Below are 24,201 nucleotides of genomic sequence, written 5' to 3'. Positions count from 1 at the left end.
AATATTCAAATAATGATGTAAAAAAAAAACATTGTTTATGGGATTTATTGAGCAATTAGCTCGAACAAATTTGTGACTCATTTATTTTGAAATGGAAAATATTGACATGAGCTCCACTTATTGACTTTTTTATCTTGCTACCAAACAGTCCCGTTAACAGCACATTTGATGTTAGAAGACACTGTGACTTAAAGAAAAGTCAATATCACAGGCTCATATTTTTCCCCGTGAGATCTTACCTATTGAAAAAAAAGTTAAGATTTAAAAGTATATTTTAAATCTCATTGGCCGTCTGACACTACTGAAGGCTCGTTGGGTCCACTATGACACCTGAAGTAAAGAAGGCAACAGGCGAAGTCAGGCAAGCTCCTGAAAGTCCATCTTCCTAAATACATTTCCAACTCCCTATTGCAGACAATGCAATATGAAAGAAAACACACATGACTGCTGGTAATCACAACAGACAAATGATTTTGCTCTGATCTTTATATTGCACTCGTCCATATCCTCATACCTTTCATCGGCTGTAAATGTTATCAGTACAATTTTCGTCTGCTCAAATCAATCCCGTGATTCTTTTTTTTTTTTTTTTTTGGTCAAACTTTTTTAAAATTGGTTTTATGCATTGATAACAGTTCCAAATCAATACAATTTGTACACAAGTGTTTTTTAAAACAAGAATGCACAAAAAAAAAACATACAAACAAACCCCTTATTTCATTGCTTTTGAAATGTGGTTCAGCATAAATTAAAAAACAAGAGGCCTAGACAAAAATGGTGGTACCCCAAGATTCAAAATAATTGGATAATTTTTCCCTGGATGTTTCTGCAGGAGGAAAACTGATGACAAATTGAAGAGACAGACAATACAAATGGTAACAAAAGATCCCAGAACAACCTCCAAAGAAATGAAAGGTGAACTCCAAGGTCAAGGTACATCAGTGTCAGATCGCAGTATCCGTTATTGTTTGAACCAAAGTGGAATTCATGGGAGACAAACAAGGAGGTCACCACTGTTGACAATAAATAATGAAAAAAGTGAGACCGGAATTTTCCAAACTGCATATTGACAAGCCACAAAGCTTCTGGAAGAATGTCCTATGGACAGAGGAGACAAAACTGCAACTTTTTAGCAAGGCACAGCACCTCTATTTTCACAGATGCAAAAATGAATTACAAGTATACCAAAAAAAGAACAATGTCCCTTCTGTGAAACATGGAGGCGGCTCTTTTATGTTCTGGGGCTGCTTTGATCCCTCTGGCACAGGTTCTCTTGAATCTGTGCAGGGTACAATAAAATCTCAAGACTATCGAGGTATTCTAGAGACAAAACTGAAACTGGGGGGCCAGGGTCGAAAACCGAACGTCAAAACACTGAAAGGAATTATCAATCAGACTGACCTCACCGTGAAGACGGGGCCCCCGTCCACGAAACGGGGGGGAGGAAGGGGCCTGGAAGGCAGAACCAGAGGGGACTCCCGGGCGGGCTTGAGCAGGCCGACTTGAAATCCTGGGTGGACCCGCATCGACCTTGGGAGCCTAAGCTTCATGGTGACAGGGTTGATGAGCTTTGTGATGGGGAAGGGCCCAACAAACCTCGGAGCGAGGTTCCGGGACTCCACCCGGAGTGGAATATGCTTGGTGGAGAGCCAAACTCGCTGTCCCACTTTGTAGTTTGGGGCCGGTGTCCTCTTACGGCGAGCTGGGGTCTTGTAGGACTGTCCTTGGCGTGGCAGCATTTGGCGGGCTTGCTCCCAGGTCCTCCTGCAGCGTCTCACCAAGGTCAATGCAAATGGAACCGTGGACTCTGGGGCTATGGCAGGAAACAGAGATGGTTGGTAACCATGCACAATGTGAAAAGGGGATAGACCAGTGGATGCAGAGGGGAGAGAATTGTGAGAGAACTCGACCCAAACCAGCTTCTGAGTCCAGGATTGTGGCTCCTGTGACGCAAGATATCTGAACCCAGTGTCCAGGTCCTGGTTCAGCCTCTCAGTTTGTCTGTTGGTTTCAGGATGAAACCCAGATGACAGACTGACGGTGGCACCTATTAATTTGCAAAACTCCATCCAAAATCGTGAAACGAATTGGGGGCCCCTATCCGATACCACATTCTTGGGAAAACCATGAAACTTGAATATCTGGTTTATCATCAACTCGGCAGTTTCTTTAGCTGAGGGGAGTTTCGACAGTGCAATGAAGTGTGCCATCTTAGAGAACTTGTCAACAACTGTGAGAACAGTGGTATTTCCTTTGGAGGCCGGTAATCCTGTCACAAAGTCTATGGAAATGTCTGACCAAGGACGTTGTGGTATTGGCAGGGGTCGCAATTGACGAGAGGGCTTGTTACCAGCGCATACCTCAATTGCAAGTAGTATGTTGTCTCCATCAGTTCTAACACTTCTGCTTTTTCCATCCCAGATGAACCCTCGTCCAAAAAATCTCTTATTTTCCAGAGATTCTCCTTAGATGGAAGCTCAGGCTGCCACTGCGTGGAGCCCTAGGTGTCTGCAGGTCCTCGCATTCATCTAGCCTCTTTGGCATCACCTCTCGGCAACAAGCGAGGGTGTTGTTCCTGTTCAAATGTTCAACGTGTTTTGATTTGAAACAATAGAGATTGCTGTCCTGCTCCTACAGTTGTTTTTTTCGTCATCCAAAGTGTCAAAAAATGACTTGAGACTGTCTATTGTCTATGTTCCTTGCAATGATGAGACACAGGGCTCTGCTTGGATTTGCGGCAATCTTTCTTATATCATCAACAAGTAAAGCGGATCATGAGTCGTCTCTGTTGGCAAAAGCCTTTTTACATTCTGAATGATTGTGAGCATTTTGTCCCAGTTCACTTCAAAACTGACGGGCCAGTTTTCTCTTGCAGGCAAGTAAGATTCGAGAAGACACGAGACTGGTTGAAAATGAAGAGCTTCTGTCCTGTGGAATGTTGGTGGACATCTGTCATAGAGGGGTAGCAGACAAAGACTGAAAATAGGAAAACATGAATAGTAGAGCTGCGCAATACAACGATATATATATATATATATATATATATATATATATATGATATAAAATGTCTATCATATGATATAATTCTCTATCATTTTTATCATTCCATTGATTTTGCCTGTTGCCTTGCAATGTGAGGGGGTAGGTGTGACCTTAATTTCCCCACGATGGTTGTGTACGGCAAGTGACCAAACCCAGAAGCAGACGCAGGAAGTCTGCAAACCTGTTGTTACCAGACTCCCTGTTTGCTGCAGGTTGCTGACATGATAGCTTGAACATTTTCGAAAGTTCAGGTTCAGACTATCATACACAGAGGGTCTGCAAACCCGTTTTCCAGGTTTGGCCACGTGCTGTACGTAACGTTTGCGGGGCTAGTTGTGTCGTTACTTTCGGCCGCCAGCATTGGATGATATTGTCTGAAATGATGGTGCCCTGAGTTTGCTGGAGACTTATTCTGTTTAATTCTTATTACATGAATGCAATGTTAACCAGAAAAGCATGATTTGATTAGTGGTGTCCACGTACTCTAGCAAATAAATAAATAAATACATCTGTGGGTTTAAGGCATCAAATTAAATCAATGTCTATTGAATGTGCATGTCATCGCCACTGCTTAGTCCTGTTTTTGCGGAGTCTTTCCATGTCCCCATCAAGATATGTGTAATAGTATAGTTTTTTTGTTTTTGTTTTTTTAGGTTTTTTGTCATTGTGCTATTAAATGTTGTCAATTGTCATATTTACCATTGCTAGCGTATTATTCTGATCATTTGTATTTTTCTGTTATGCAATTGTATAGTCCTCTGACATTGGCATGTAAACCTATTTTTCAAATAAGAAAACTGAAAAAACATATGATCACTTAATTACCTTTGTGTTTCCATCCATCCATTTTCTGTCGCGCTTCTCCTCACGAGGGTCGCGGGCGTGCCGGAGCCCATCCCAGCTGTCATCGGGCAGGAGGCGGGGTACGCCCTGAACCGGTTGCCAGCCAATCGCAGGGCACATACAAACAAACAACCATTCGCACTCACAGTCATGCCGACGGGGCAATTTAGAGTCTCCAATGACTGTTTTTTTTGGGATGTGGGAGGAAAGCGGAGTGCCCGGAGAAAAGCCACGCAGGCGCGGGGAGAACATGCAAACTCCACACAGGCGGGGCCGGGGATTGAACCCGGGTCCTCAGAACTGTGAGGCTGACGCTCTAACCGGTCGCCCACCGTGCCGCCCTTTGCGTTTCCATCTAGCCATCCAAAAGTTTTCTGAACTGGATGTTTCATGATCAATATCACAGAACCTGTTAATGCTCTTTCTAAAGTTTTCACTGAAACCACCAATATTGCGTGAGCCCAGGTTGTCACCTGCTATGGCACATACAGCTCCGTTGTAAATGTGTCCATTAGAAATGAGGGTGCCATTTTCCTCCAGCTCTTTCAGGTCTCTTATGAGAGAGTCACATACAGTACTTTGTCCTGGCCAAAGTATTTGTAATCATGCTCTCCCCATAAATAATACCAGTTGCATTTGATCCGCACCTGACCTGTAGTGTGGCGCTACATCTGCCAGTGAGAAGTATACAGCAAGAACCGTATGCTTTCTCTTGGCTGATCCCAGGGGATTTACAACTTCAAGTGAATCCTGATATATGATTATGCCCAAGGAATTTGGGTCTGACTGAAACAATCTATCCCATACATCCTCCAGTGAGTGTTTGGCTTCAGTTGGAGAAAACACTTGCTTTTAAGTGTCTGCATTAAATGGGATTGGCTGACATAATGGACATCCTGGAGATCTTCAATTATGGTCTGGATTACTGACGATGGGAGCAACAGTTTTCCTTGCAGCTAGTAAAATAAAGCTAAACTGTTAAGGAAGAGGGATTCATCAGCTGTGTCCACAGAAACTGAGGTGTCTTCCTCACTTTCAGCATTGTCCTGAGTATCATCTTGCATTGGCTCGTGTGTCTTGTCTGCTTGCGCACCTAAGCGCTCTACCAGCGCATTTGCTTCACTATCTGGTGTCAAAGAGTTTGAAATGTCTCTCATAATGCATTTTTTTGTGAGTGTTTGAGACATGGGATAAAAAAAGTAGACACCGCCCTGAACCTATTGTCACAGTTCTGGAATGGACAAGTAACTGTCTTACCACCACTCATTTTCATCTTTAAATTAGAGATTCAATTTGAAATGGCGCATCTTAAAGTGCATAAATCCACTCGACAAAAAAATACACCATTTGGGCTTTGGTTTGAAAATACATTTTTATCTGCCCAATGGCTTCTACCCGGGTGATCTCTGTACATATGTTGAAAAGAGTTCTTTTGGATAACATTTGGTTGCAATCAGGCAGTCAGTTGACAGAGAACACTTTTGAGACATAAAGACATTGACAACAAAAAAACAGTCACTGAGCAATAAAGGGTTGCTAGTTATCTGGTAATGCCGATACATTTTGTATTGATTTTTTTGGACAATTGTGTCCTCTAGCACTTTGAGCAGTTCGAATGACTAATATTGCAATAGTCCGGTGCAATGACCATCGTGCAAAGGGCGCCGAGACTTCAAGGAGTGGATGCGGTTTAAAGTGGCGAGTAGTGCGACAATCTGGGACAATGTCGATTGTGCAAATGTTGCAGATACTCCTCAATCAGTGTGCAAATGGAGCAGATGCTACTCTGGCATGAGTGGCCAGTATTGGTCAACAACAGATATGCAAATAGTACAGCGTGGTGAGACTACTACAGTGAGTGCACGAGTAATGTATAATTGGCCCCACAGAAATGTGACAATGAACTCAAGTAAAAAAATTGCCACCATGTTGTAATGGAATTGTTGGTTAGGTGTTTAAGAAGTTGATCGCAAGAGGGAAGAAGCTGTTTTGCAATGTCTGCTAGTTCTAGTTTGCATTGATCGGTAGAGCCTACCTGAGGGAAGGAGCTGGAAGAGCTGGTGACTGGGATGCGGAGGGTCAGAGAGGATTTTGCACGCTCTTGTCTTAGTTCTGGCAGCGTGCAAGTCCTCAAGGGTGGGTAGGGGGGTACAGACAATCCTTTCAGCAGTTTTGATTGTCCATTGTAGTCGGATTTTGTCCTTTTTTGTAGCAGCACCAAACCAGACTGTGATGGAAGAACACAGGACCGATTCGATGACCGCTGTGTAGAACTGCCTCAGCAGCTCCGGTGGCAGGCCGTGCTTTCTCAGAAGCCGCAGGAAGTACATCCTCTGCTGGGCCTTTTTGAGGACGGAGTTGATGTTGGTTGCCCACTTCAGGTCCTGAGAGACTAATTCCCAGGAACTTGAAAGTCTCGACGGTTGACACGAGGCAGCTGGACAACGTGAGGGGCAGCTGTGGCGAAGGATGCCTCCTGAAGTCCACGATCATCTCTACAGTCTTGAGCGTGTTCAGCTCCAGGTTGTGTCGGCCGCACCACAGCTCCAGCTGCTCCAGCCGCTCCGCTTCCTGTCGATATGCAGACTCGTCACCGTCCTTGATGAGGCCGATGACAGTGGTGTCATCTGCAAACTTCAGGAGTTTGACAGTCGGGTGCGCTGAGGTGCAGTCGTTCGTGTAGAGAGAGAAGAGCAGCGGAGAGAGGACACAACCTTGGGGCTGCGTGTGGATGAGGTGGCCTCCCCAGCCTCACCTGCTGTGTCCTGCCCATCAGAAAGCTGTAAATCCACTGGCAGAGGGCAGGTGAGACGCTGAGCTGGAGAAGCTTGGATGAAAGGAGTTCAGGGATGATGGTGTTGAACGCTGAGCTGAAGTCCACGAACAGGATCCTCGCGTAGGTCCCTGCACTGTCGAGGTGTTCTAGGATGAAGTGCAGTCCCATATTGACTGCATCATCCGCAGATCTGTTCGCTTGGTAGGCAAACTGCAGGGGGTCCAGCAGGGGACCTGTGACACTCTTGAGGTGCTCCAGCACGAGACGTTCAAAGGACTTCATGACCACAGATGTCAATGCGACAGGCCCGTAGTCATTCAGACCCGAGATTGCAGGTTTCTTGGGGACTGGAATGATGGTGGAGCGTTTGAAACAGGATGGAACTTCGCACAGTTCCAGAGATCTGTTGAAGATCTGAGCGAAGACTGGAGCGAGCTGGTCCGCGCAGACTTTGAGGCAGGATGGGGACACGTGGTCCGGGCCTGCCGCTTTGTTAATCTTTTGTTGTTTGAAGATGCGTCTCACATCCTGAGCAGAGAAGTTTGGAGGTGATTCCCCATTGCATGCATGCATGCATGCAGTCTTGACCCGATAATTTGATGAGACGTTGACTGACGCTGGGAAACACGCTTTTCGGCCTTCCTAAGGCCGACGTTGTTTGCCGACTGGGAAGAAGAGACAACAAGGGAAAACACGAGAAAATACAAAGAAAAAAGACACAAAACACAGAGAAAGTTAGTGACAAATGTTCACAACCTTTTCTTGTCATTTCATTTGTCAAAAGTTGCATTTTTCTTCCCCCATTTTCTCAATAAATCTGTCTGTTCAGGTTTTTTTTGTCTTTGGGGAAAATGTACAAAATGAGCAGGGGAGGAATGTGGAATGCACTGAACATAATTGTTACAACACTGGCCGAATTGCTGTTGGTTTGCTTATTTAAGGAGAGAACAGGTTTTTTTTTTTTTTTTACGTTTTTGTGTAAAGGTTAGGTTTAATTGAAAATACCATTTATTTCAGTAATAGCAATAATAATAATAATCGATTGCCTTATGCAAAAATAAAGTCATTTTCATGCTATATTTGAAAATTCTTAGTTTAGCATGTCTCGGGCTTTCCGCCAAACCTCCATTTGTGTGTCCGTTTCCGGCGCGGTGGGTAGGACAGCCGCTCCCACTCGCCACTTTTGGTATTCACCGGCACGATTCTCCCGCTATGCTGCCGTCTGTTGCTCCTCCACGGCCTGCGCGCCTGCCGCCCGGCTCATCCTCCTCCTCGAGCCCACACGCAAACACACACCCACACCTCCTCCCCCGATCATGCACTCGCTGCATGATAGCGGAGAGGAGAGTCCATTGTTTTCAGGCAAGTTTTAGAAAGCGCCATTCGAGCATTTTAAAGTTGTGCGTGTTGCGTCGTTGGGACATAAAGATACTGTAAATGCAACCTAAATGTTGCACGGTCAAGAAAAGTCCGCGAACGATGGCTTCGCTTACAAGTCGGAAAGTATGCGAGGTGTCTGTGAACAAGGAGCAACTTATTAACATTTCAAGTCATTTTATGAACAGTACGATCACAATAATTCCTGAAGAGTTCATTCCGCCATTCATAGAAAACATACAGCACACAGAAAACTTGACTTCATACTGCCATGCAGGATTTATGGCCTTCATTTCAAAAACAAAGCCTCCCAGGCATCATCCAGGTGGGAGAGGTGGAACTGCTGCCAGGTCCGGGAAGAGTTGCTGCCAACAACACAAGGAGAGAGGCTGTCGGGCTTGGGGAGGATTTCCCCCAATTCTCGACTCGTCCCACGCCAAGACACGGAGTGATGCTCGAGCACACCCAAAGAGTCACCCATACTTACTTTTCAGCCAACCTCTTGCATTATTGCTTAATCAGCATATGTTTTGTACATTCATATTCCTGTATCATGGTAAATATTGTCTGCTTTTTTGAACATTGTTATGGAACGACATGTATCAATAGAATACACATCTATATCTCATTTTAGCTTATGCCTATCAGTCCATTTCAGAAATCCAATGCAGCCCTTGACCCCCACAGAACATTTGCCATGTCACGATGCCCTCCAAATCTCACATTTGGGCCCACGTGTGAAATGTCCTTTCGGGCCACCAAAATTAGGCCAGCTGTGGCATATGTATGGCATGCATTCAGCAACTGATTTGATATAACCAAATGATCAAACATGACATAACACTGGAAAACCCTGCTTTTTTCTTTTTTTTTTAACTCCTGCTACCATGCGCAGAGGACAGCCGAAAAGGTTGAGTGGTTTCAAATTCAACTCAACGGCCTACAATTAGCCACCTTTCTTTGAAAGCGCAGGCATTATCTGGCGGATTAGCGATTGGCAGACACGACACGCATGAAGCGCTTGACTGATTGTCTAACAAGGATATCGGAATGTGGCGGCCCTCCAGAATGCTCAGCTCAGAGGGAGGGGTTTCAAGCAAACCTTTCCTGTTCAGCTGCTCGCAGGCGTGCTGGAGCCTATCCCAGCTATCTTCGGGCGAGAGGCGGGGGAAACCCTGAACTGGTCGCCAGCCAATCGTAGCGCACATAGAAACCCCCCGAAAACATTTGCACTTACACCTACAGGTAATTTCGAGTCTTAAATAAGCTGGCAGCATGTTTTCGGCATGTGGGAGGAAACAGGAGTACGCGGAGAAAACCGGATCGAACGTGCAAACTCCACACTTGGGTCCTCAGGACTTTGAGGCTGTGAGATGTGCTAATCAGTTGTCCACCGTGCCGCCTCCAACCAAGTCCTTTATTTATTTATGAAGTGTCTTTCTTTCTCACGTCGAGACTCTAGACACTATAGGCTGTATGCGGTGACTAAATATCTTATGATCTCTTTTATGATATGATCTCATATATCCCATAGTTTTGTGTGTGATGATTTTAGAACTTCAATCGTCCTTTGTTCTTGTGTGGCCTGATGGCTAAATTGTCTAGTAGCTAAATAGTTTCTTCGTCCTTTCCATCATACTGTCTTGGTGACTGTACCAACGTCAAGGACAAAATGAGATAACTTTCTTTCTTTCTTCTTTCCTCCTCCCTCTCCCATTTGTTCTGTTTAATTAGGCATTGCTTTCCCATATGTGTCTTCGAGACGGGCAGCGATGCGGGCACCTGTAACCGGTTTTGACTCTCTCTCTCTCTCTCTCTCTCTCTCGCTTTGCAAAGATTTCTTTCTTATTTTTTTTTTTTTGCAATCAAAACCCACAAAAGACAAGATTGTTTCCTGATTGAATTCCCAAAACACACAATTTGACATGAAGTGCTATTTATTGTATGGTTATACACTGGTGCCGTGACTCTTCCATGACCATGTCGGACTGGGCGGATGTCTTCGCTGCGTCACTTTGAAGGTGCAAGTCATGTACGCGACTGTCAGGCCTAATTATTTAGCTGCTGCTATGGTTCACCAAGAACTGTCATTTCATTTGAGTGTGGATTCTCAGTAAATTTGGGACCGCTGACATGACACCTTCAGGTGTTGCAAGGGACAAACTGTTGAACAGCACATCTGTTCATGGTAACGCTTTTGGTGATCATTTTGTGCATAGTCCTGTATAGTGTGAGGATGGCGTAGTGCCTCAAAACCAGCCTATAGTCGAGTCACATGCACATCAGTCTCAAACCCACCGTCTGACTTGAAATCCACTATACGATCATGATTGTTGTTTGTATTGATTATATAATATAATGATTGTTCAGAAAAAAAGGCTGCTAATAAAAGATTGTGCAGACACATTTAGGCAAGGTCATGGCAGCGGCACATGCAGGTGCCCGAGATTTATACAACTGTTGATGGGAGAACTATTGTGGAAGATGAACTTTTGAATTTTATTGCAATCAAAATGAGGAATTTAAGCCGAGATTCAATCATTTTGTCGACGACAAACAACTTTTTGTCCAAGTGGATGGAGAAGTTCATACGGCTTCTGTTTGACTTTGCCCCAAAACGTTGCAACGGTGTGCTACACACAAAGGCTCGCAGAAGGACGTTCATAACATGCCGCATTATCTGGGCGAGTTGCCATCCATCGGATACGGTCACATGGATGCTTTGGCGCCGCTTAGCCGATGAAAGCAGCTGAACGAGGACCGAGCTCTCCTGAGAAGCACCCTGGAGATCCAGCCTGGTGTGAGTGAGGGCCTTGAGGAAATTACCGCGGCCACGGTAGAACCATATCACGGGCTAACACCACCTGACTGTGTAGAGTGGGTCGGTTTCAGCTAGCCAGGGGGAGATGGAACTGCTGAAGGAAGACCCATCAACAGTAACAGGTACCTTGCCGCAGATGCAACCACGGACCTCACAGTGGAGCACCGTTGTGAGGAAAGGGCTGAAAAAGACAGCACCCCAGAACACTGTACAGTCCAAGCCTCGCTTCAAGCAAAGTCACAAAAAGAAAGAATTGAGGATAACGTGAATTATCGGTACCGGCACAGACGGAGAGATTCGAGTGGTGACAGCAGGTTACAAGTTGGTGAGTGTGTTTGCCATGTGATTTCCCTCCAGTTTGCATGATTATTTGGCTGAGAAGTCGGCCAATGAAACAGTGACCTGTCGTAAGATTGAGTCGGCCTATGTTGAGTTTTGTTGAGTATAGGTTAGTTTCGGCTCATTTCACATCACATTTGAGTGTGCCAACATTCAGGATATGGACAACCTGCAACCGTGGCCGGCTGGAACACATCTACGGTGGTATTATGAGGCTCGTGGCCACAGAACTACAGGTAGCCTTGGTCCTCATGGAGCGGGGAGGCGCACACTAACACGCCTTGACGGCAATGCTACTATGGCCCTGTCCAAGAGCGAGTCTGCATAGCCAGTAGGCCGTGAACTTTGATTTCTTTAAGGGAACTTTGTATTGTGTCACACAATGCGCATGTGAAGCAGACAAGTCATGGCAAATTTATTGTGGTGGACAAACTTCTTTTCAAGAGCTGTGACATATTGGGTGCACAAGAGACGGTTCTAGCTAAACAAAACCTTGAAAGACTGAACTCTAGCCATAAAGACTTCCATGAGGCTGGGGAATCTACCACTGATCTAAGCACCAAAATTGTACGTGGGAGGATATCAGGTGGGCTCGCTACCTTGCTACTTTATGGAATGAAAAATATGAGCAGTGAGCGAATGGAGACTGGGCTATTGGGCTATTGGGCTAGAGGTCAGCTTCAATGATAGAAAGTTAATCATTTTGAAGGTCCATACACCGTTTGAGTGCTATGAGAATGAGGCAGAGTATTTAAACAGACCGGGGTGTATTATGTCACTTACATCTACCTGTAAGTGTATAGTGGGTGATAGGAACACTGACGTGTTTGATCACATCCAGCAATTCTGTTCTGTTCTGTTCTGATAGTGGGCTGAAGTTGTCGACTGGCGAGCGAGGCCCTCATGCCGGTGAATAGTTTCACTTACATAAGTGGGGCTTGGCATTTCACTTTTTAGCTCGACCATTGGATATGTACTGTTGGCGCAGAGGATTCTATTCCTTCTATCAAGATTCATTATGGTTTGGCCACTACTGTAACTGATCTATAATGTTCAATACTGGCAGTCTACCTCTGTTAATGTCTCATGATAATAGTGTTGGGATAGGGAGGGTAGATTGGGCTCATTTATCTAAGAAGGATGCTGATATGTATGCCTGGTACACAAAAGATGCATGAAATTGCAACACTGTACAGAATTCTGTTCACTGTATGATTGCAAAATGGAATCTATCACCGTATGACGCTTTTCACAAGCAGAGGTAAAAAATGGATGATATGAAGCCAGGTTGGAATGTAGAGGCCAGAAAAGGCCTTTCAGCTGTATGTTGATGCACGGACTATTATTTGAACGTACGGAAACATACTCATATTCTCAGTTTAAGTATGCTCTCGCTGGCGAGGAAGCTCCAAAGCAACAGTATAATTGGAAAGAAATCAGAGTCATCCAGAAATGCAAAACACCCCTGCCTTCTAATTCGACGGTGTGAGCGGCCCTGATGAAATACGAGGAATTAACTGTGTCCAAAGTAATCTTGCTGATTTTGATGAGGGAGTGTTGGTTACGCCCCTTAAAGCGAGTGATGCAATTCTGAAAGTCGGTGACAAGGCAGGTGGCACGGAGAATAGAAATGCCGAACAAATGGAATATGCAAGTTGGAAACTGCGTCTATGTTTTACTGGGTGCCTAGTTCATTTGATCATGGCTGTCCTCCTTGTGCCAGTAATAAACGATAAGCGTGGCAAGATAAACTGCTCAGAAAAGAATAGACCAATAGCTCTAGCCAGCATATTGTCGAATTCTGTTAAAAACAAGTTTGGAGAACTGCATTCTCACTTCAGACAACCAGTTGGGTTTAGATATCAACATATCAACGTGCATTTTTGCTTTGATTATGACAATGGAACTCTTAACTCTCCAACGTTTGTGTGCTTTACTGATGCCTCGAAGGCATTTGACAGTGTGAATCATAAAAAAAAGGTTCAGGAAACTGTCAAAGATGAGTTCTTAGCTATCTTGTTAGAATATTAGTGTCTTGGTGTGCTTATCAGACCTGTTTTTTTTTCTTTGTTGGAATCAATATGTTCATCCATTAAATACCTGGGAAATTTGATCATAATAATAATCTTTTGGCTCATAACGATAAATACAGAGTACCGTATTTTCTCGTGTATAATGTGCATTTTTTTCCCCCAAAAATAGTGAGGGCAGAGTGGAGGGCGGTGGAGACGGCGGCTGGACCGTTACGCAAACTGGAAGGGGTCCAAGGGAGGGGGGGACTCGATGTGGTGCATGACTAGCCGCTCGAAGCACTTCATCAGGACGGGAGCGAGAGCGTCGAGGCAGGAAGATAGACGACTTCTTCGGGACCGGGTTGATGGTGGTGGCTTTGAAGCATGCGGGGACAACACCCTGACTCGAGGAGGTGTTAAAGATGTCTGCGAAGACATCGGTGAGTTCAGCTGCACAGTCCCTCAGAACACGGCCAGGTATGTTATCTGGGCCCGGGGCTTTTCGTGTGTTGATCCTGTCGAGAGATCTTTTCACAGCCAGCACTTGGTCACCAGGAGGGGGTTTAATGTTGTGTGCAGAGGTGCTGTTGTGTGCCTCAAAGTGAGCAAAGAAGTCCTTTAGATCATTTGGCAGGGAGGTGAAGCTGTCGCAGGTCTGTGGTGAGGGTTTATATAGTCCCTAATTGTCTGAATACCTCGCCACAGACTGCTGGTGTCAAGCGGTGGGCGATCTTCCTGGAGTACTCCCTCTTGGCCTCCCCGATGCTACGGGACAAATTGGCCCTGGCCTGATGAGGCCCTCCTCATCCCCAGATCTAAAAGCCGTCTTGCGGACCTTCAGTAGTCTGTAGACCTCCCCCGACAGCCATGGCTTCTGATTAGCATGGACAGTGATGGACTTAGAGATGATGACATCATCCATGCACTTGCTGATATAACCAGTAACAGTCTCTGTGTACTCCTTCAGGTCTGTGATGGAGTTGTAGGTGGCAGCCTGTTTGAATATGGGATAGGCTCCAGCACGCCCGCGACCCGCGTGAGGACAAGCGGATGGATCCCCAAAACATGCATAGTACGTTGAATGGTTGTTTGTCGCGATGTGCCCTGCCATTGGCTGCTGACCAGTTCAGGGTGTACCCCCGCGCCTCGCACCCAAGATAGCTGGGATAGGCTCCAGCAGGTTAAGTGCTACGGAAAATGGATTTGTGAAGAGATGACATTCTTATTGTGCCCCCTATGCATACACCACCATATGTGGAATAAAGCTGCTCATTTATTTTAGAAGAGCAACAAAACATACCTGTTAGTCTCATGTTAAAATACATTTTTCTCACAATGAAAGTGTTGTGTATCACATCCAGATATACCTGGAAATAAAAGCTGAAATTGAAGTTGATTTCTTGTCTCATAAGTAACGTTTGATGTCAAAACCAAAAGCTTTCCATCGACATCAATAAAAGGAATTGTAATCAATGTTTCAAAAACATTCGGAGGGGAGTCAAGTAAGTAAGTACATTGAATTTATACCAAGAGGACTCAAGTGCTTACATACATACTTGTATGAAATACAGACACAAGATATTTGTGTCAGCATATTGAAAGGAGAATGGGATAGTCACAGTTCACTAAATAAAGCCGAACATTTGATGAGAAGTGATGTACAAATAAAGTCTGGTTGATTACATATCGTAGCGGCGCAATTAATTTTGCTTCATTTCATCAGTTCGGCGCAGGATTTGGGTCACCAGTCCACAACGTGACAACAGCTCAATCGTGTCATCGGGGTAAAACGTAACGTACGTCAAGGCCTCGTTTTGTGCGAGTGTCGTCATTACGGATGAGGCCGCAATCCGGGGCACGGCTGAACAGTAAAGCACACCAAGAACGCTCAGTCGCTTGAAAATGTACTGTGGGGAAAAGTATCACTGTAAGCCACGTGGTATGCAAGCGGCATTTGGGACAGACACCCGGACCAGATGCCGCATTCGCCCTGGGCTCAGATGCATCCCTGGCAGAGAAGTGAAATAAGCACCTGTCATGTGCCAACTGAAGTGTTAAGTGCACAAATTACGGAGACGAGGGTGATGTTTCCAGAGGGGTGACAGCTCGAGGTCTTGGTCTCGTGTCAGGCCCTGACACATCATATGGAGTGACCGCCCCTCCGCCCCTCCGCCCCTTTTGAGCTTAACACCCCGCCGCTTGCCGAGGGCCAGCGTGGCAACTATTGTTTACTGGATGTCTGCCTCATTTCCTCATATTCATCCTGGCTGGCCATCACAGACCACAGGCACAGGAGGGTATTAGAAGCCTAACCTCACCCCCAGGGGCGGCGGTGGCAAAATAATGTCTGACAAGCATTTAGATCGTATATACAGTGCGCTCGTGTCAGCCGTGAAACCAAATCGCCTCCATTTTTTGTGTCGGGGTATTTCCCTTAAGGTTGAGCATAAACACAACTTGCATTTCATTTCGCACTTGCATACGGCTCGGTGTCAGAGGGTCTGTTCTCAAATGAACAGTAATGCCATTGGAAGGCTTCCCTGTGAGCAGCCTGAAAGTGCGAAATGGATGATAAATCATGTGTGCTCGAGGGGGCGATGCGGCGATGCGGCTGGGAAGTGCTGGCTTTTAGGCTATGTTGCGACTGCTGCTATTTGAGGTCACAGGAGTTGGCAGTGGCCGGTGGCGGTCATTTTGTTATGTTGGCTTTGTGTGTGCGTGAAGGAATGAACGGGAGTCAAAGTCCAGGCGATCCTCGACATACGCCAGAGTTCCATTCCTACAACCTATCGCGACCCGATTTGTTACAGCTGTGTTTTTGGAAAATGATTATGATGATTTTACAGCATGTACAGTCAATTAAATGGAGTGAATTTGTATGAAAAACACTTCTCAGCCATAACTATCAAATAAGGCATTGGAAGGCAATCATGAAAAGAGAAGAATTCCTCATCTTTACTGGTTGGCTTCCACGCACGAAGAGAGTCGAGAGTCGCGATACAACATATTCTTACACCTTAAGGGCACAGGAGAATCTGCGCGACCACAGACAATGCGGAGCTGCGCGTCTTTTCTCACTTAAGCACACTGCACCAATATGCCCCCTCATGAATATACAGTCACCTTCAAAAGTACTGGAACGGCAAAGTCAATTCCTTGGTTTTTGTTGTGCACTGAATACATTTGAGTTTCAGATCAAAAGATGATTTTGAGACAAAAGTTGAGAATTCCAGCTTTCATTTCACGGTATTTACATCGAAATGTGCGAAACAACCTTGGGACAGAGCACCTTTTGCTTGAAGCCACCCACTTTTCAAGTGAGTAAAAAGATTGGAACCGTTATGATTAAATGAACTTCAAGTGAAGAACATTTCCTATTTGGTGGCCTAACCCTGACTTGCAAAAACTGCATCAAGCCTGTGACCCATTGACTTCACCAGACTGTTGCATTGTTGATTTGAAATGCTTTCCCAGGCCTTTACTGCAGTTCTTCTTTGTTTCTGGGGGTTTCTCCCTTCAGTCTCCACTTCAGGAGGTAAAATGCATGTTCTAATGGGTTCAGGTCCGGTGATTGACCTTTTTCCCCCCCGAGTAAGTCCTTTGTTGTGTTGGCAGTGTGTTTTGGATCATTGTCTTGTCGCATGATGAACCTTCCCCGATTAGTTTGGATGCATTTTTCTGTAAATTGCCAGACAAAATGGTTTTGCTACCATCATGAGTTACATCATCAATAAAGACTAGTGAGCCCGTTCCAGAAGCAGCCATGCAAGCCCAAGCCTTGTGTGTTTTGGATTGTAAGCAGATCCTTTCTTTCTCCATACTTTGACCTTTCCATCACTTTGGTAGAGGTTAATCTTGGTCTCATCAGTCCATAAAACTTTGTTCCAAAACTTTTTGGGCTCATCTCTGTACTGCTTTGCAAAATCCAATATGGCCACAAGAACGTGGTTTGTGTGCGCAAGGGAGTGTTTTTTGCAAGAACTCACAATGACAATTTTCCTCAGGGTTTTTTTCCCCGCGCTCGTTAAAAAAGTTTTTGGTCGCTTGCTTGCCCTGCACACTGTGCTCAACTCTTTGCCTTTACGCTCACTCAACATGACCAAACGTTACGATGTGCCACAAAGTTAACTAATCAGGAGTCATCGCAAATTCTGATTAGCTCTTGCATAGCATGAAATCGTAATTTAGAGGTGAGAACTAGAAGCTGACACGGGAGTGCATGTTGACACCCACGCCCTCCCACGACCACAAAGGTTGATCCCACTCCCTCCCAATCCCAAATGTTTGAATAAAAATCCTGACAAATCACGAGTGTTTATAACAAAAAAAATCCCACCAAATCCCAAGTGTTAAAACTAAATCCCGATTGATTTTGGCTGCCACGATTAAATGAGCGTGATCGTCCTCGATTTTGTGACTTTTAAAATGCAAGCGCCGCTGCATGTGAAAAGTGCTTCATTTGTCGCAGCACCTGCAACCTAGTCGGTCTGCCACTAGGGGACGCACATACGGCTAAGGCTTCATTAAGCACAGGCGCCCCGCTCCGTGGGCAACTTCAAAGTAAGAGCCTAAAATGGCATTGATGTTCAATGTGGTAATATACGAAACTTTGACTTTGAGGTTGGCCCTCTCAGCACGTTGACGGAGAGGCGGCGTGTCACGCTAAGGCATACAGTAAGTAGCTTGAACTGCCTTGACTTCAACTTTTCCGTTGGCCTGAGCGCAGTAAAAAAAAAAAAAGGTCAGAAGTAAAAGAGAAAAACTCACAACTGTCAAGTTCTTTGCAGTTTGTGGCCGTGCACGTGGGAACAAAGCTCGGGGAATGATTCGTCATGCCGCTTCGTATCATTGACGTCCAGCCGTTTTGAGTGTCGGGGGTCTGTTCAGGGGTTTACTATTCAGACATGCCCTGTCGGAGTTACCTCTGTCTGTATCTCTGTTAAAATTCATATTTTGTCAGTTGAATTTAAGTATGGTGAAACATCGCCGTGTTACGGGGTGAAGCAGCTCCTCAAGAATTTCCTGTTCGGGGGAAGAAAGAAGGAAGCCGAGTTTCAGCGCTCACTGAGACGTCGGATGACTTGGATGACAGCTGCAAAACGAAAACAAAATCGAAATTCTGACATCAATGACGGTGTGTGTTTTGAATGCACACGCATGCAAGAAACCATACTTAGAAAGACGTGCGTTTAATGTAGGCAGCACCAATCAACATTTTTTTGGAATTAGTTGCATTATTCGAAACCAGGGATGGGTAACTGGTGGCCCGCACACTCGGAGTGGCCTCTCGATTAATTTCTGAACATGATACTACAGGGATGCTCCGACCCGATCAGGTGATCGACCCCGATTTTCGGTCACGTGGTTTTGGGTGAAAAAGATCGCTTGTATTCATTTTCTGACATTTTAAATGTCACAAAGTGACAAAATAATCCCAAGGTACAAGCCCAATTCCAATGAAGTTGGGACGTTGTGTTAAACAGAAATCAAAACAGAATACAATGATTGGCAAATCATGTTCGACCTAGATTTATTTCATTGAATACACGACAAAGACAAGATATTTCATGTTCAAACTGATCAACTTGATTGTTTAGAGCAAATAATCATGAACTTAGAATTTGATGGCAGCAACAGGTGGGACAGGCTCATGTTTACCGCTGTGTTACATCACCTTTTCTTTGAACAACAGTCAATAAACGTTTGGGAACTGAGGACACGAATTGTTGAAGCTTTGGAGGTGGAATTCTTTCCCATTCTTGCTCGACGTACAGCTTCAGCCGTTCAACAGTCCGGGGTCTCCGTTGTCGTATTTGACGCTTCATAATGCGCCACACATTTTCAATGGGAGACAGGTCTGGACTGCAGGCAGGCCAGTCGAGTACCCGCACTCTTTTACTACGAAGCCACGCTGTTGTAACACGTGCAGAATGTGGTTTGGCATTGTCTTGCTAAAATAAGCAGGGGCGTCCATGAAAATGACGTTGCTTGGATGGCAGCATATGTTTCTCCAAAACCTGCATGTACCTTTCAGCATTAATGGTGCCTTTACAGATGTGTAAGTTACCCATGCCATTGGCACTAACACAGCCCCATACCATCACAGATGCTGGCTTTTGAACTTTGCATCCATAACAGTCCGGATGGTTCTTTTCTTCTTTGGCCCAGAGGACACGACGTCCACAATTTCCAAAAACAATTTGAAATGTGGACTCGTCGGACCACAGAACATTTTTCCACTTTGCATCGGTCCATCTTAGAGGAGCTCGGGCCCAGAGAAGCCGGCGGCGTTTCTGGGTGTTGTTGATAAATGGTTTTTGCTTTGCATAGTCGACTTTCAAATTGCAATTATGGATGTAGCGCCCAACTGTATTTACCAACATTGGTTTTCTGAAGTGTTCCTGAGCTCATGTTGTGATATCCTTTACACATTTATGTCGGTTTTTGATGCAGTGCCACCTGAGAGATCGAAGGTCACGGGCATTCAACGTTGGTTTACGGCTTTGCTGCTAACATGCAGTGATTTCTCCAGATTCTCTGAACCTTTTGATGATATTATGGACCGTAGATAATGAAATCCCAATCATGGCCCCCACCTGTTCCCAATGAGCCTGTTCACCTGTGGGATGTTCCAAACAGGTGTTTGATGAGCATTCCTCAACTTTCGCAGTCTTTTTGGCCACCCAGCTGTCCCAGCTTTCTTTGGACCGTGTTGCAGCCATCAAATTCTAAGTTCATGATTATTTGCTCAAAACAATCAAGTTGATCAGTTTGAACATGAAATATCTTGTCTTTGTAGTGTATTCAATGAAATATAGGTTGAACATGATTTGCAAAATGGATGGATGGATGGGATGATTTGCAAGTCCTTGTATTCTGTTTTCATTTATGTTTAACACAACATCCCAATTTCATTGGTCTTGGGGTTGCACAAAAAATCGTGGCTAATGGAACTGTAATTGCTTCATTTTATATTACACAATGTAACTTCTTTTCTGGGGTGGTTTAAGTACGTTTAAAAGTGTCTGCAAGTGTGTGTGGGTGGGTGACACACACACACACACACAGATTCTGCTTTGATTCTATTGGCCCGTTGCACCACGCTTATTAAGAACAAAGAGTCACCACAAAGACCGCCCAACCTCATCGCAAACTGAAAGACACTACACTTCTAAAAAAGTCTGCAAATTCTGACAGAAAGCCTCCTCGCAGAACGACGTTGCCAACAAGTCGAGAGAACGTCAGACAGGTGACCAATTGTGACACATTCAAACGACTTCACGTCAAATAAAAGTTGAACAAGCGTGAATTATTTTGTGACAAGCAACCGTGTGGTCATAAATCAATACTGTCGTGTCGTTTGGAGATGAGCGGAGTCACTTTGTAGGACTGTATGGACGGTCATTATAGCCTTAACACACACGCTGAACAAATAAATAATGATGTAAATGTATTGTTTCCCATGCGCTCACCGGAATCCTCATTATATGCCATTCCACCGAATTGGTACTCTTTCCGCGTCCACGCACTGGTACTACTTGGGCTCTGGTACCGGTCTTCTCGAGAGGGGTTGGACTCTCTCCTCCACTCTGGAGTTGCCCACGGTGAGAGGCGCCGAGCAGGTGTGGGTATTCTTATTGCTCCCCGGCTCGGCGCCTGTACGTTGGGGTTCAGCCCGGTGGACGAGAGGGTAGCCTCCCTCCGCCTTCGGGTGGGGGGCCGGGTCCTGACTGTTGTTTGTGCCTATGCACCAAACAGCAGTTCAGAGTACCCAGCCTTGTTGCAGTTCTTGGAGGGGGTGCTGGAGAGCGCTCCCGCTGGGGACTCCATCGTTCTGCTGGGGGACTTCAATGCTCACGTGGAGAATGACAGTGTGACCTTGAAGGGCGTGATTGGGAGGAACGGCCCCCCCGATAACAACCCGAGCGGTGTTCTGTTATTGGACTTCTGTGCTCATCACGGATTTACCATAACGAACACCACGTTCAAGCATAAGGGTGTCCACACGTGCGCTTGGCACCAGGACACCCTAGGTCGTAGTTCGATCGACTTTGTGGTCGTGTTATCAGACTTGCGGCCGCATGTCTTGGACACTCGGGTGAAGAGAGGGGCGGAGCTGTCAACCGATCACCACCTGGTGGTGAGTTGGCTCCGATGGTGGGGGAAGATGCCGGTCCGACGTGGCGGGCCCAAACGTATTGTGAGGGTCTGCTGGGAACGTCTGGCGGAATCCTCTGTCAGAAGGAGTTTCAACTCCCACCTCCGACAGAACTTTGCTCATGTTCCGGGGGAGGCGGGGGACATGGAGTCCGAGTGGACCGTGTTCCGCGCCTCCATTGCTGAGGCGGCCGACCGGAGCTGTGGCCGTAAGGTGGTCGGTGCCTGTCGTGGTGGCAATCCCCGAACCCGTTGGTGGACACCAACGGTGAGGGATGCCGTCAAGCTGAAGAAGGAGTCCTATCGGGCCTTTTTGGCATGTGGGACTCCTGAGGCAGCTGATGGGTACCAGCTGGCCAAGCGGAATGGAGCTTTGGTGGTCGCTGAAGCAAAAAACGGGTATGGGAGGAGTTCGGTGAGGCCATCAAGAAAGACTTCCGGACGGCTTTGAGGAAATTCTGGTCCACCATCCGGCGTCTCAGGAGGGGGAAGCAGTGCACCATCAACACTGTGTATAGTGGGGATCACACTCTTCAGCCTCCCTGGTAAGGTCTATTCAGGGGTGGTGGAGAGGAGGGTCCGTCGGGAAGTTGAATCTCAGATTCAGGAGGAGCAGTGTGGTTTTCGTCCCGGCCGTGGAACAGTGGACCAGCTCTACACGCTAGGCAGGGTCCTCGAGGGTGCATGGGAGTTCGCCCAACCAGTCTACATGTGTTTTGTGGACTTGGAGAAGGCGATAGACCGTGTCCCTCGGGGGGCACTGTGGGGGTTGCTTTGGGACTATGGGGTACCGAGCCCCCTGATACGGGCTGTTCGGTCCCTGTACGACCGGAGTCAGAGTTTGGTCCGCATATCCGGCAGTGAGTCGGACTCGTTTCCAATGAGGGTTGGACTCTGCCAAGGCTGCCCTTTGTCACCGATTCTGTTCATAACGCAGCCGAGGCGTTGAGGGGGTCCGGTTTGGTGGCGTCAGTATTGCATCTCTGTTTTTTGCAGATGATGTGGTTCTCTTGGCTTCATCAAGCCGTGACCTACAACTCTCACTGGAGCAGTTCGCAGCTGAGTGTGAAGCGGCTGGGATAAAAATCAGCACCTCCAAATCTGAGACCGTGGTCCTCAGTCGGAAAAGGGTGGCGTGCCCTCTCCAGGTCGGGGATGAGATCCTGCCCCAAGTGGAGGAGTTCAAGTATCTTGGGGTCTTGTTCACGAGCGAGGGAAGAATGGAACGGGAGATCGACAGGCGGATCGGTGCAGTGTCTGCAGTGATGCAGACTTTGTATCGGTCCGTTGTGGAAAGAAGGAGCTAAGCCGAAAGGCGAAGCTCTCGATTTACCGGTCGATTGACGTTCCTACCCTCAAATATGATCACGAGCTGTGGCTCGTGACTGAAAGAAAAGAAGAAGATCCCGGATACAAGCGGCCGAAATGAGTTTCCTCCGCAGGGTGTCCGGGCTCTCCCTTAGAGATAGAGTCAGAAGCTCGGTCATCCAGGAGGATCTCAGAGTCGAGCTGCTGCTCCTCCACATCGACAGGAGCCAGATAAGGTGGCTGGGGCATCTGATTCGGATGCCTCCCTGGTAAGGTGTTCCGGGCACGTCCCACCGGGAGGAGACCCCGGGGACGACCCAGCACAAGCTGGAGAGACTACGTCTGTCAGATGGCCTGGGAACGCCTCGGGATCCCCCCGGAAGAGTTGGATGAAGTGGCTGGGGAGAGGGAAGTCTGACCCGACCCCGTAATATCTTTTTTAATGCAATAGTAATATCGGATAGGGACTCGGTATTGGCAGATCCTTATAATTAAAGTCTTGGACTTGGATGCAAAAAATGTGATTGGGACATCCCTAAAAAAAAAAAAAAAAAAAAAAAATCACAATGTGCGGTTATTTTGTTGTTTGTTTCAAACCCTTTCTTGTTGAAGAGTGGATCTTTTATACATGCATTTGCCCATGAACTATATTAAAATACTGTGATGTACATTGGTTGAAAAAAAACAACAACCATATTGTATGCACATATCTTATCCATATTTCAAATGAAAATGTTGTCATGCATCTGCTTAGGAAGTGGGCGGTCTGTGGTCCCCTGCAAGCGCTGACAAAAAGTAGTGGCCCCCGCCATCATTTAAAACAAAACTATCATCATTTTTAACTAAATGTTTCCAGTTTAAGCAAGGTAACTCGTTAATTTGAACACTTTGACCTTATAACATTTGAATATTGAGTATTTCACAATTTCGCTTGTATCTTTACAGCATGGTTGGATAATTGTCAGACTTGTCATGTCCTGTAAGAATTGGCTTGTATTTGTGTTGCTTTGTCTCCCTCTGCTGGCGTTGTCGAGTAATCGATTATTTTCCTGTTGAATTCCAGCATGGAATAGCGGATGTCCGCTCCAGAAGTGGGTAGAGTAGCCAAATATTGTACTCGAGTAAGAGTACTGTTACTTGACAATAATGTGACTCAGGTCAAAGTCAAAAGTAGTCATCCAAAAAATTACTGGAGTATGAGTAAAAAGTACAAAGTGAAATAATTACTCAAGTACTGAGTAAATAATAACTTCAGATTTTTTTTTAACCACAGCATGAACAGCAATAAAATAAAAATAACAAAATTAAATGTTTTTTACGGCAATATGTTTTCTCAAGTTATAAGTGGGCTGAAATTTCCACGTTTGGGCAGGTAGTGCCAGAAAAATACAACAACACGTGAAAGCTGTTGTTTTTGTTCATCTAAATGTAAACACGAGTAGCGCGCCGTTGCCTTCATGGTAACGACGACCTTCCCAAAATGGCCGCCACGTAGGCAGGACAATCAGCCGGGCTGGCTTATCTAG

General features: G+C 45.9%; 1 protein-coding gene across 5 annotated transcripts in view; it reads right to left on the bottom strand.

The window, feature by feature from the left end:
* Positions 1-250: 250 nt before the first annotated feature.
* The window catches only part of ccdc102a (coiled-coil domain containing 102A), a 91,531-nt gene continuing 67,580 nt past the window's right edge, over positions 251-24,201 (bottom strand). The window contains exons 10-12 of one of the 5 annotated variants that reach the window (XR_009785693.1): positions 3,868-7,326; positions 1,402-2,976; positions 252-1,279 (exon numbers count right to left, since the gene is read on the bottom strand). Coding sequence is in view for 2 of the 5 variants with exons in the window: in XM_061756348.1 (XP_061612332.1) it covers positions 7,155-7,326 (172 nt within the window). In the remaining 3 variants the exon portion in view is untranslated. The other 4 variants (XR_009785692.1, XR_009785698.1, XM_061756348.1 and 1 more) reach the window with 4 other exon arrangements.

Source organism: Phyllopteryx taeniolatus, chromosome 2, assembly GCF_024500385.1.
Source record: "Phyllopteryx taeniolatus isolate TA_2022b chromosome 2, UOR_Ptae_1.2, whole genome shotgun sequence".
NCBI classification, from domain to species: Eukaryota; Metazoa; Chordata; class Actinopteri; order Syngnathiformes; family Syngnathidae; genus Phyllopteryx; species Phyllopteryx taeniolatus.
This window is presented reverse-complemented; position numbering and strand designations above follow the sequence as displayed.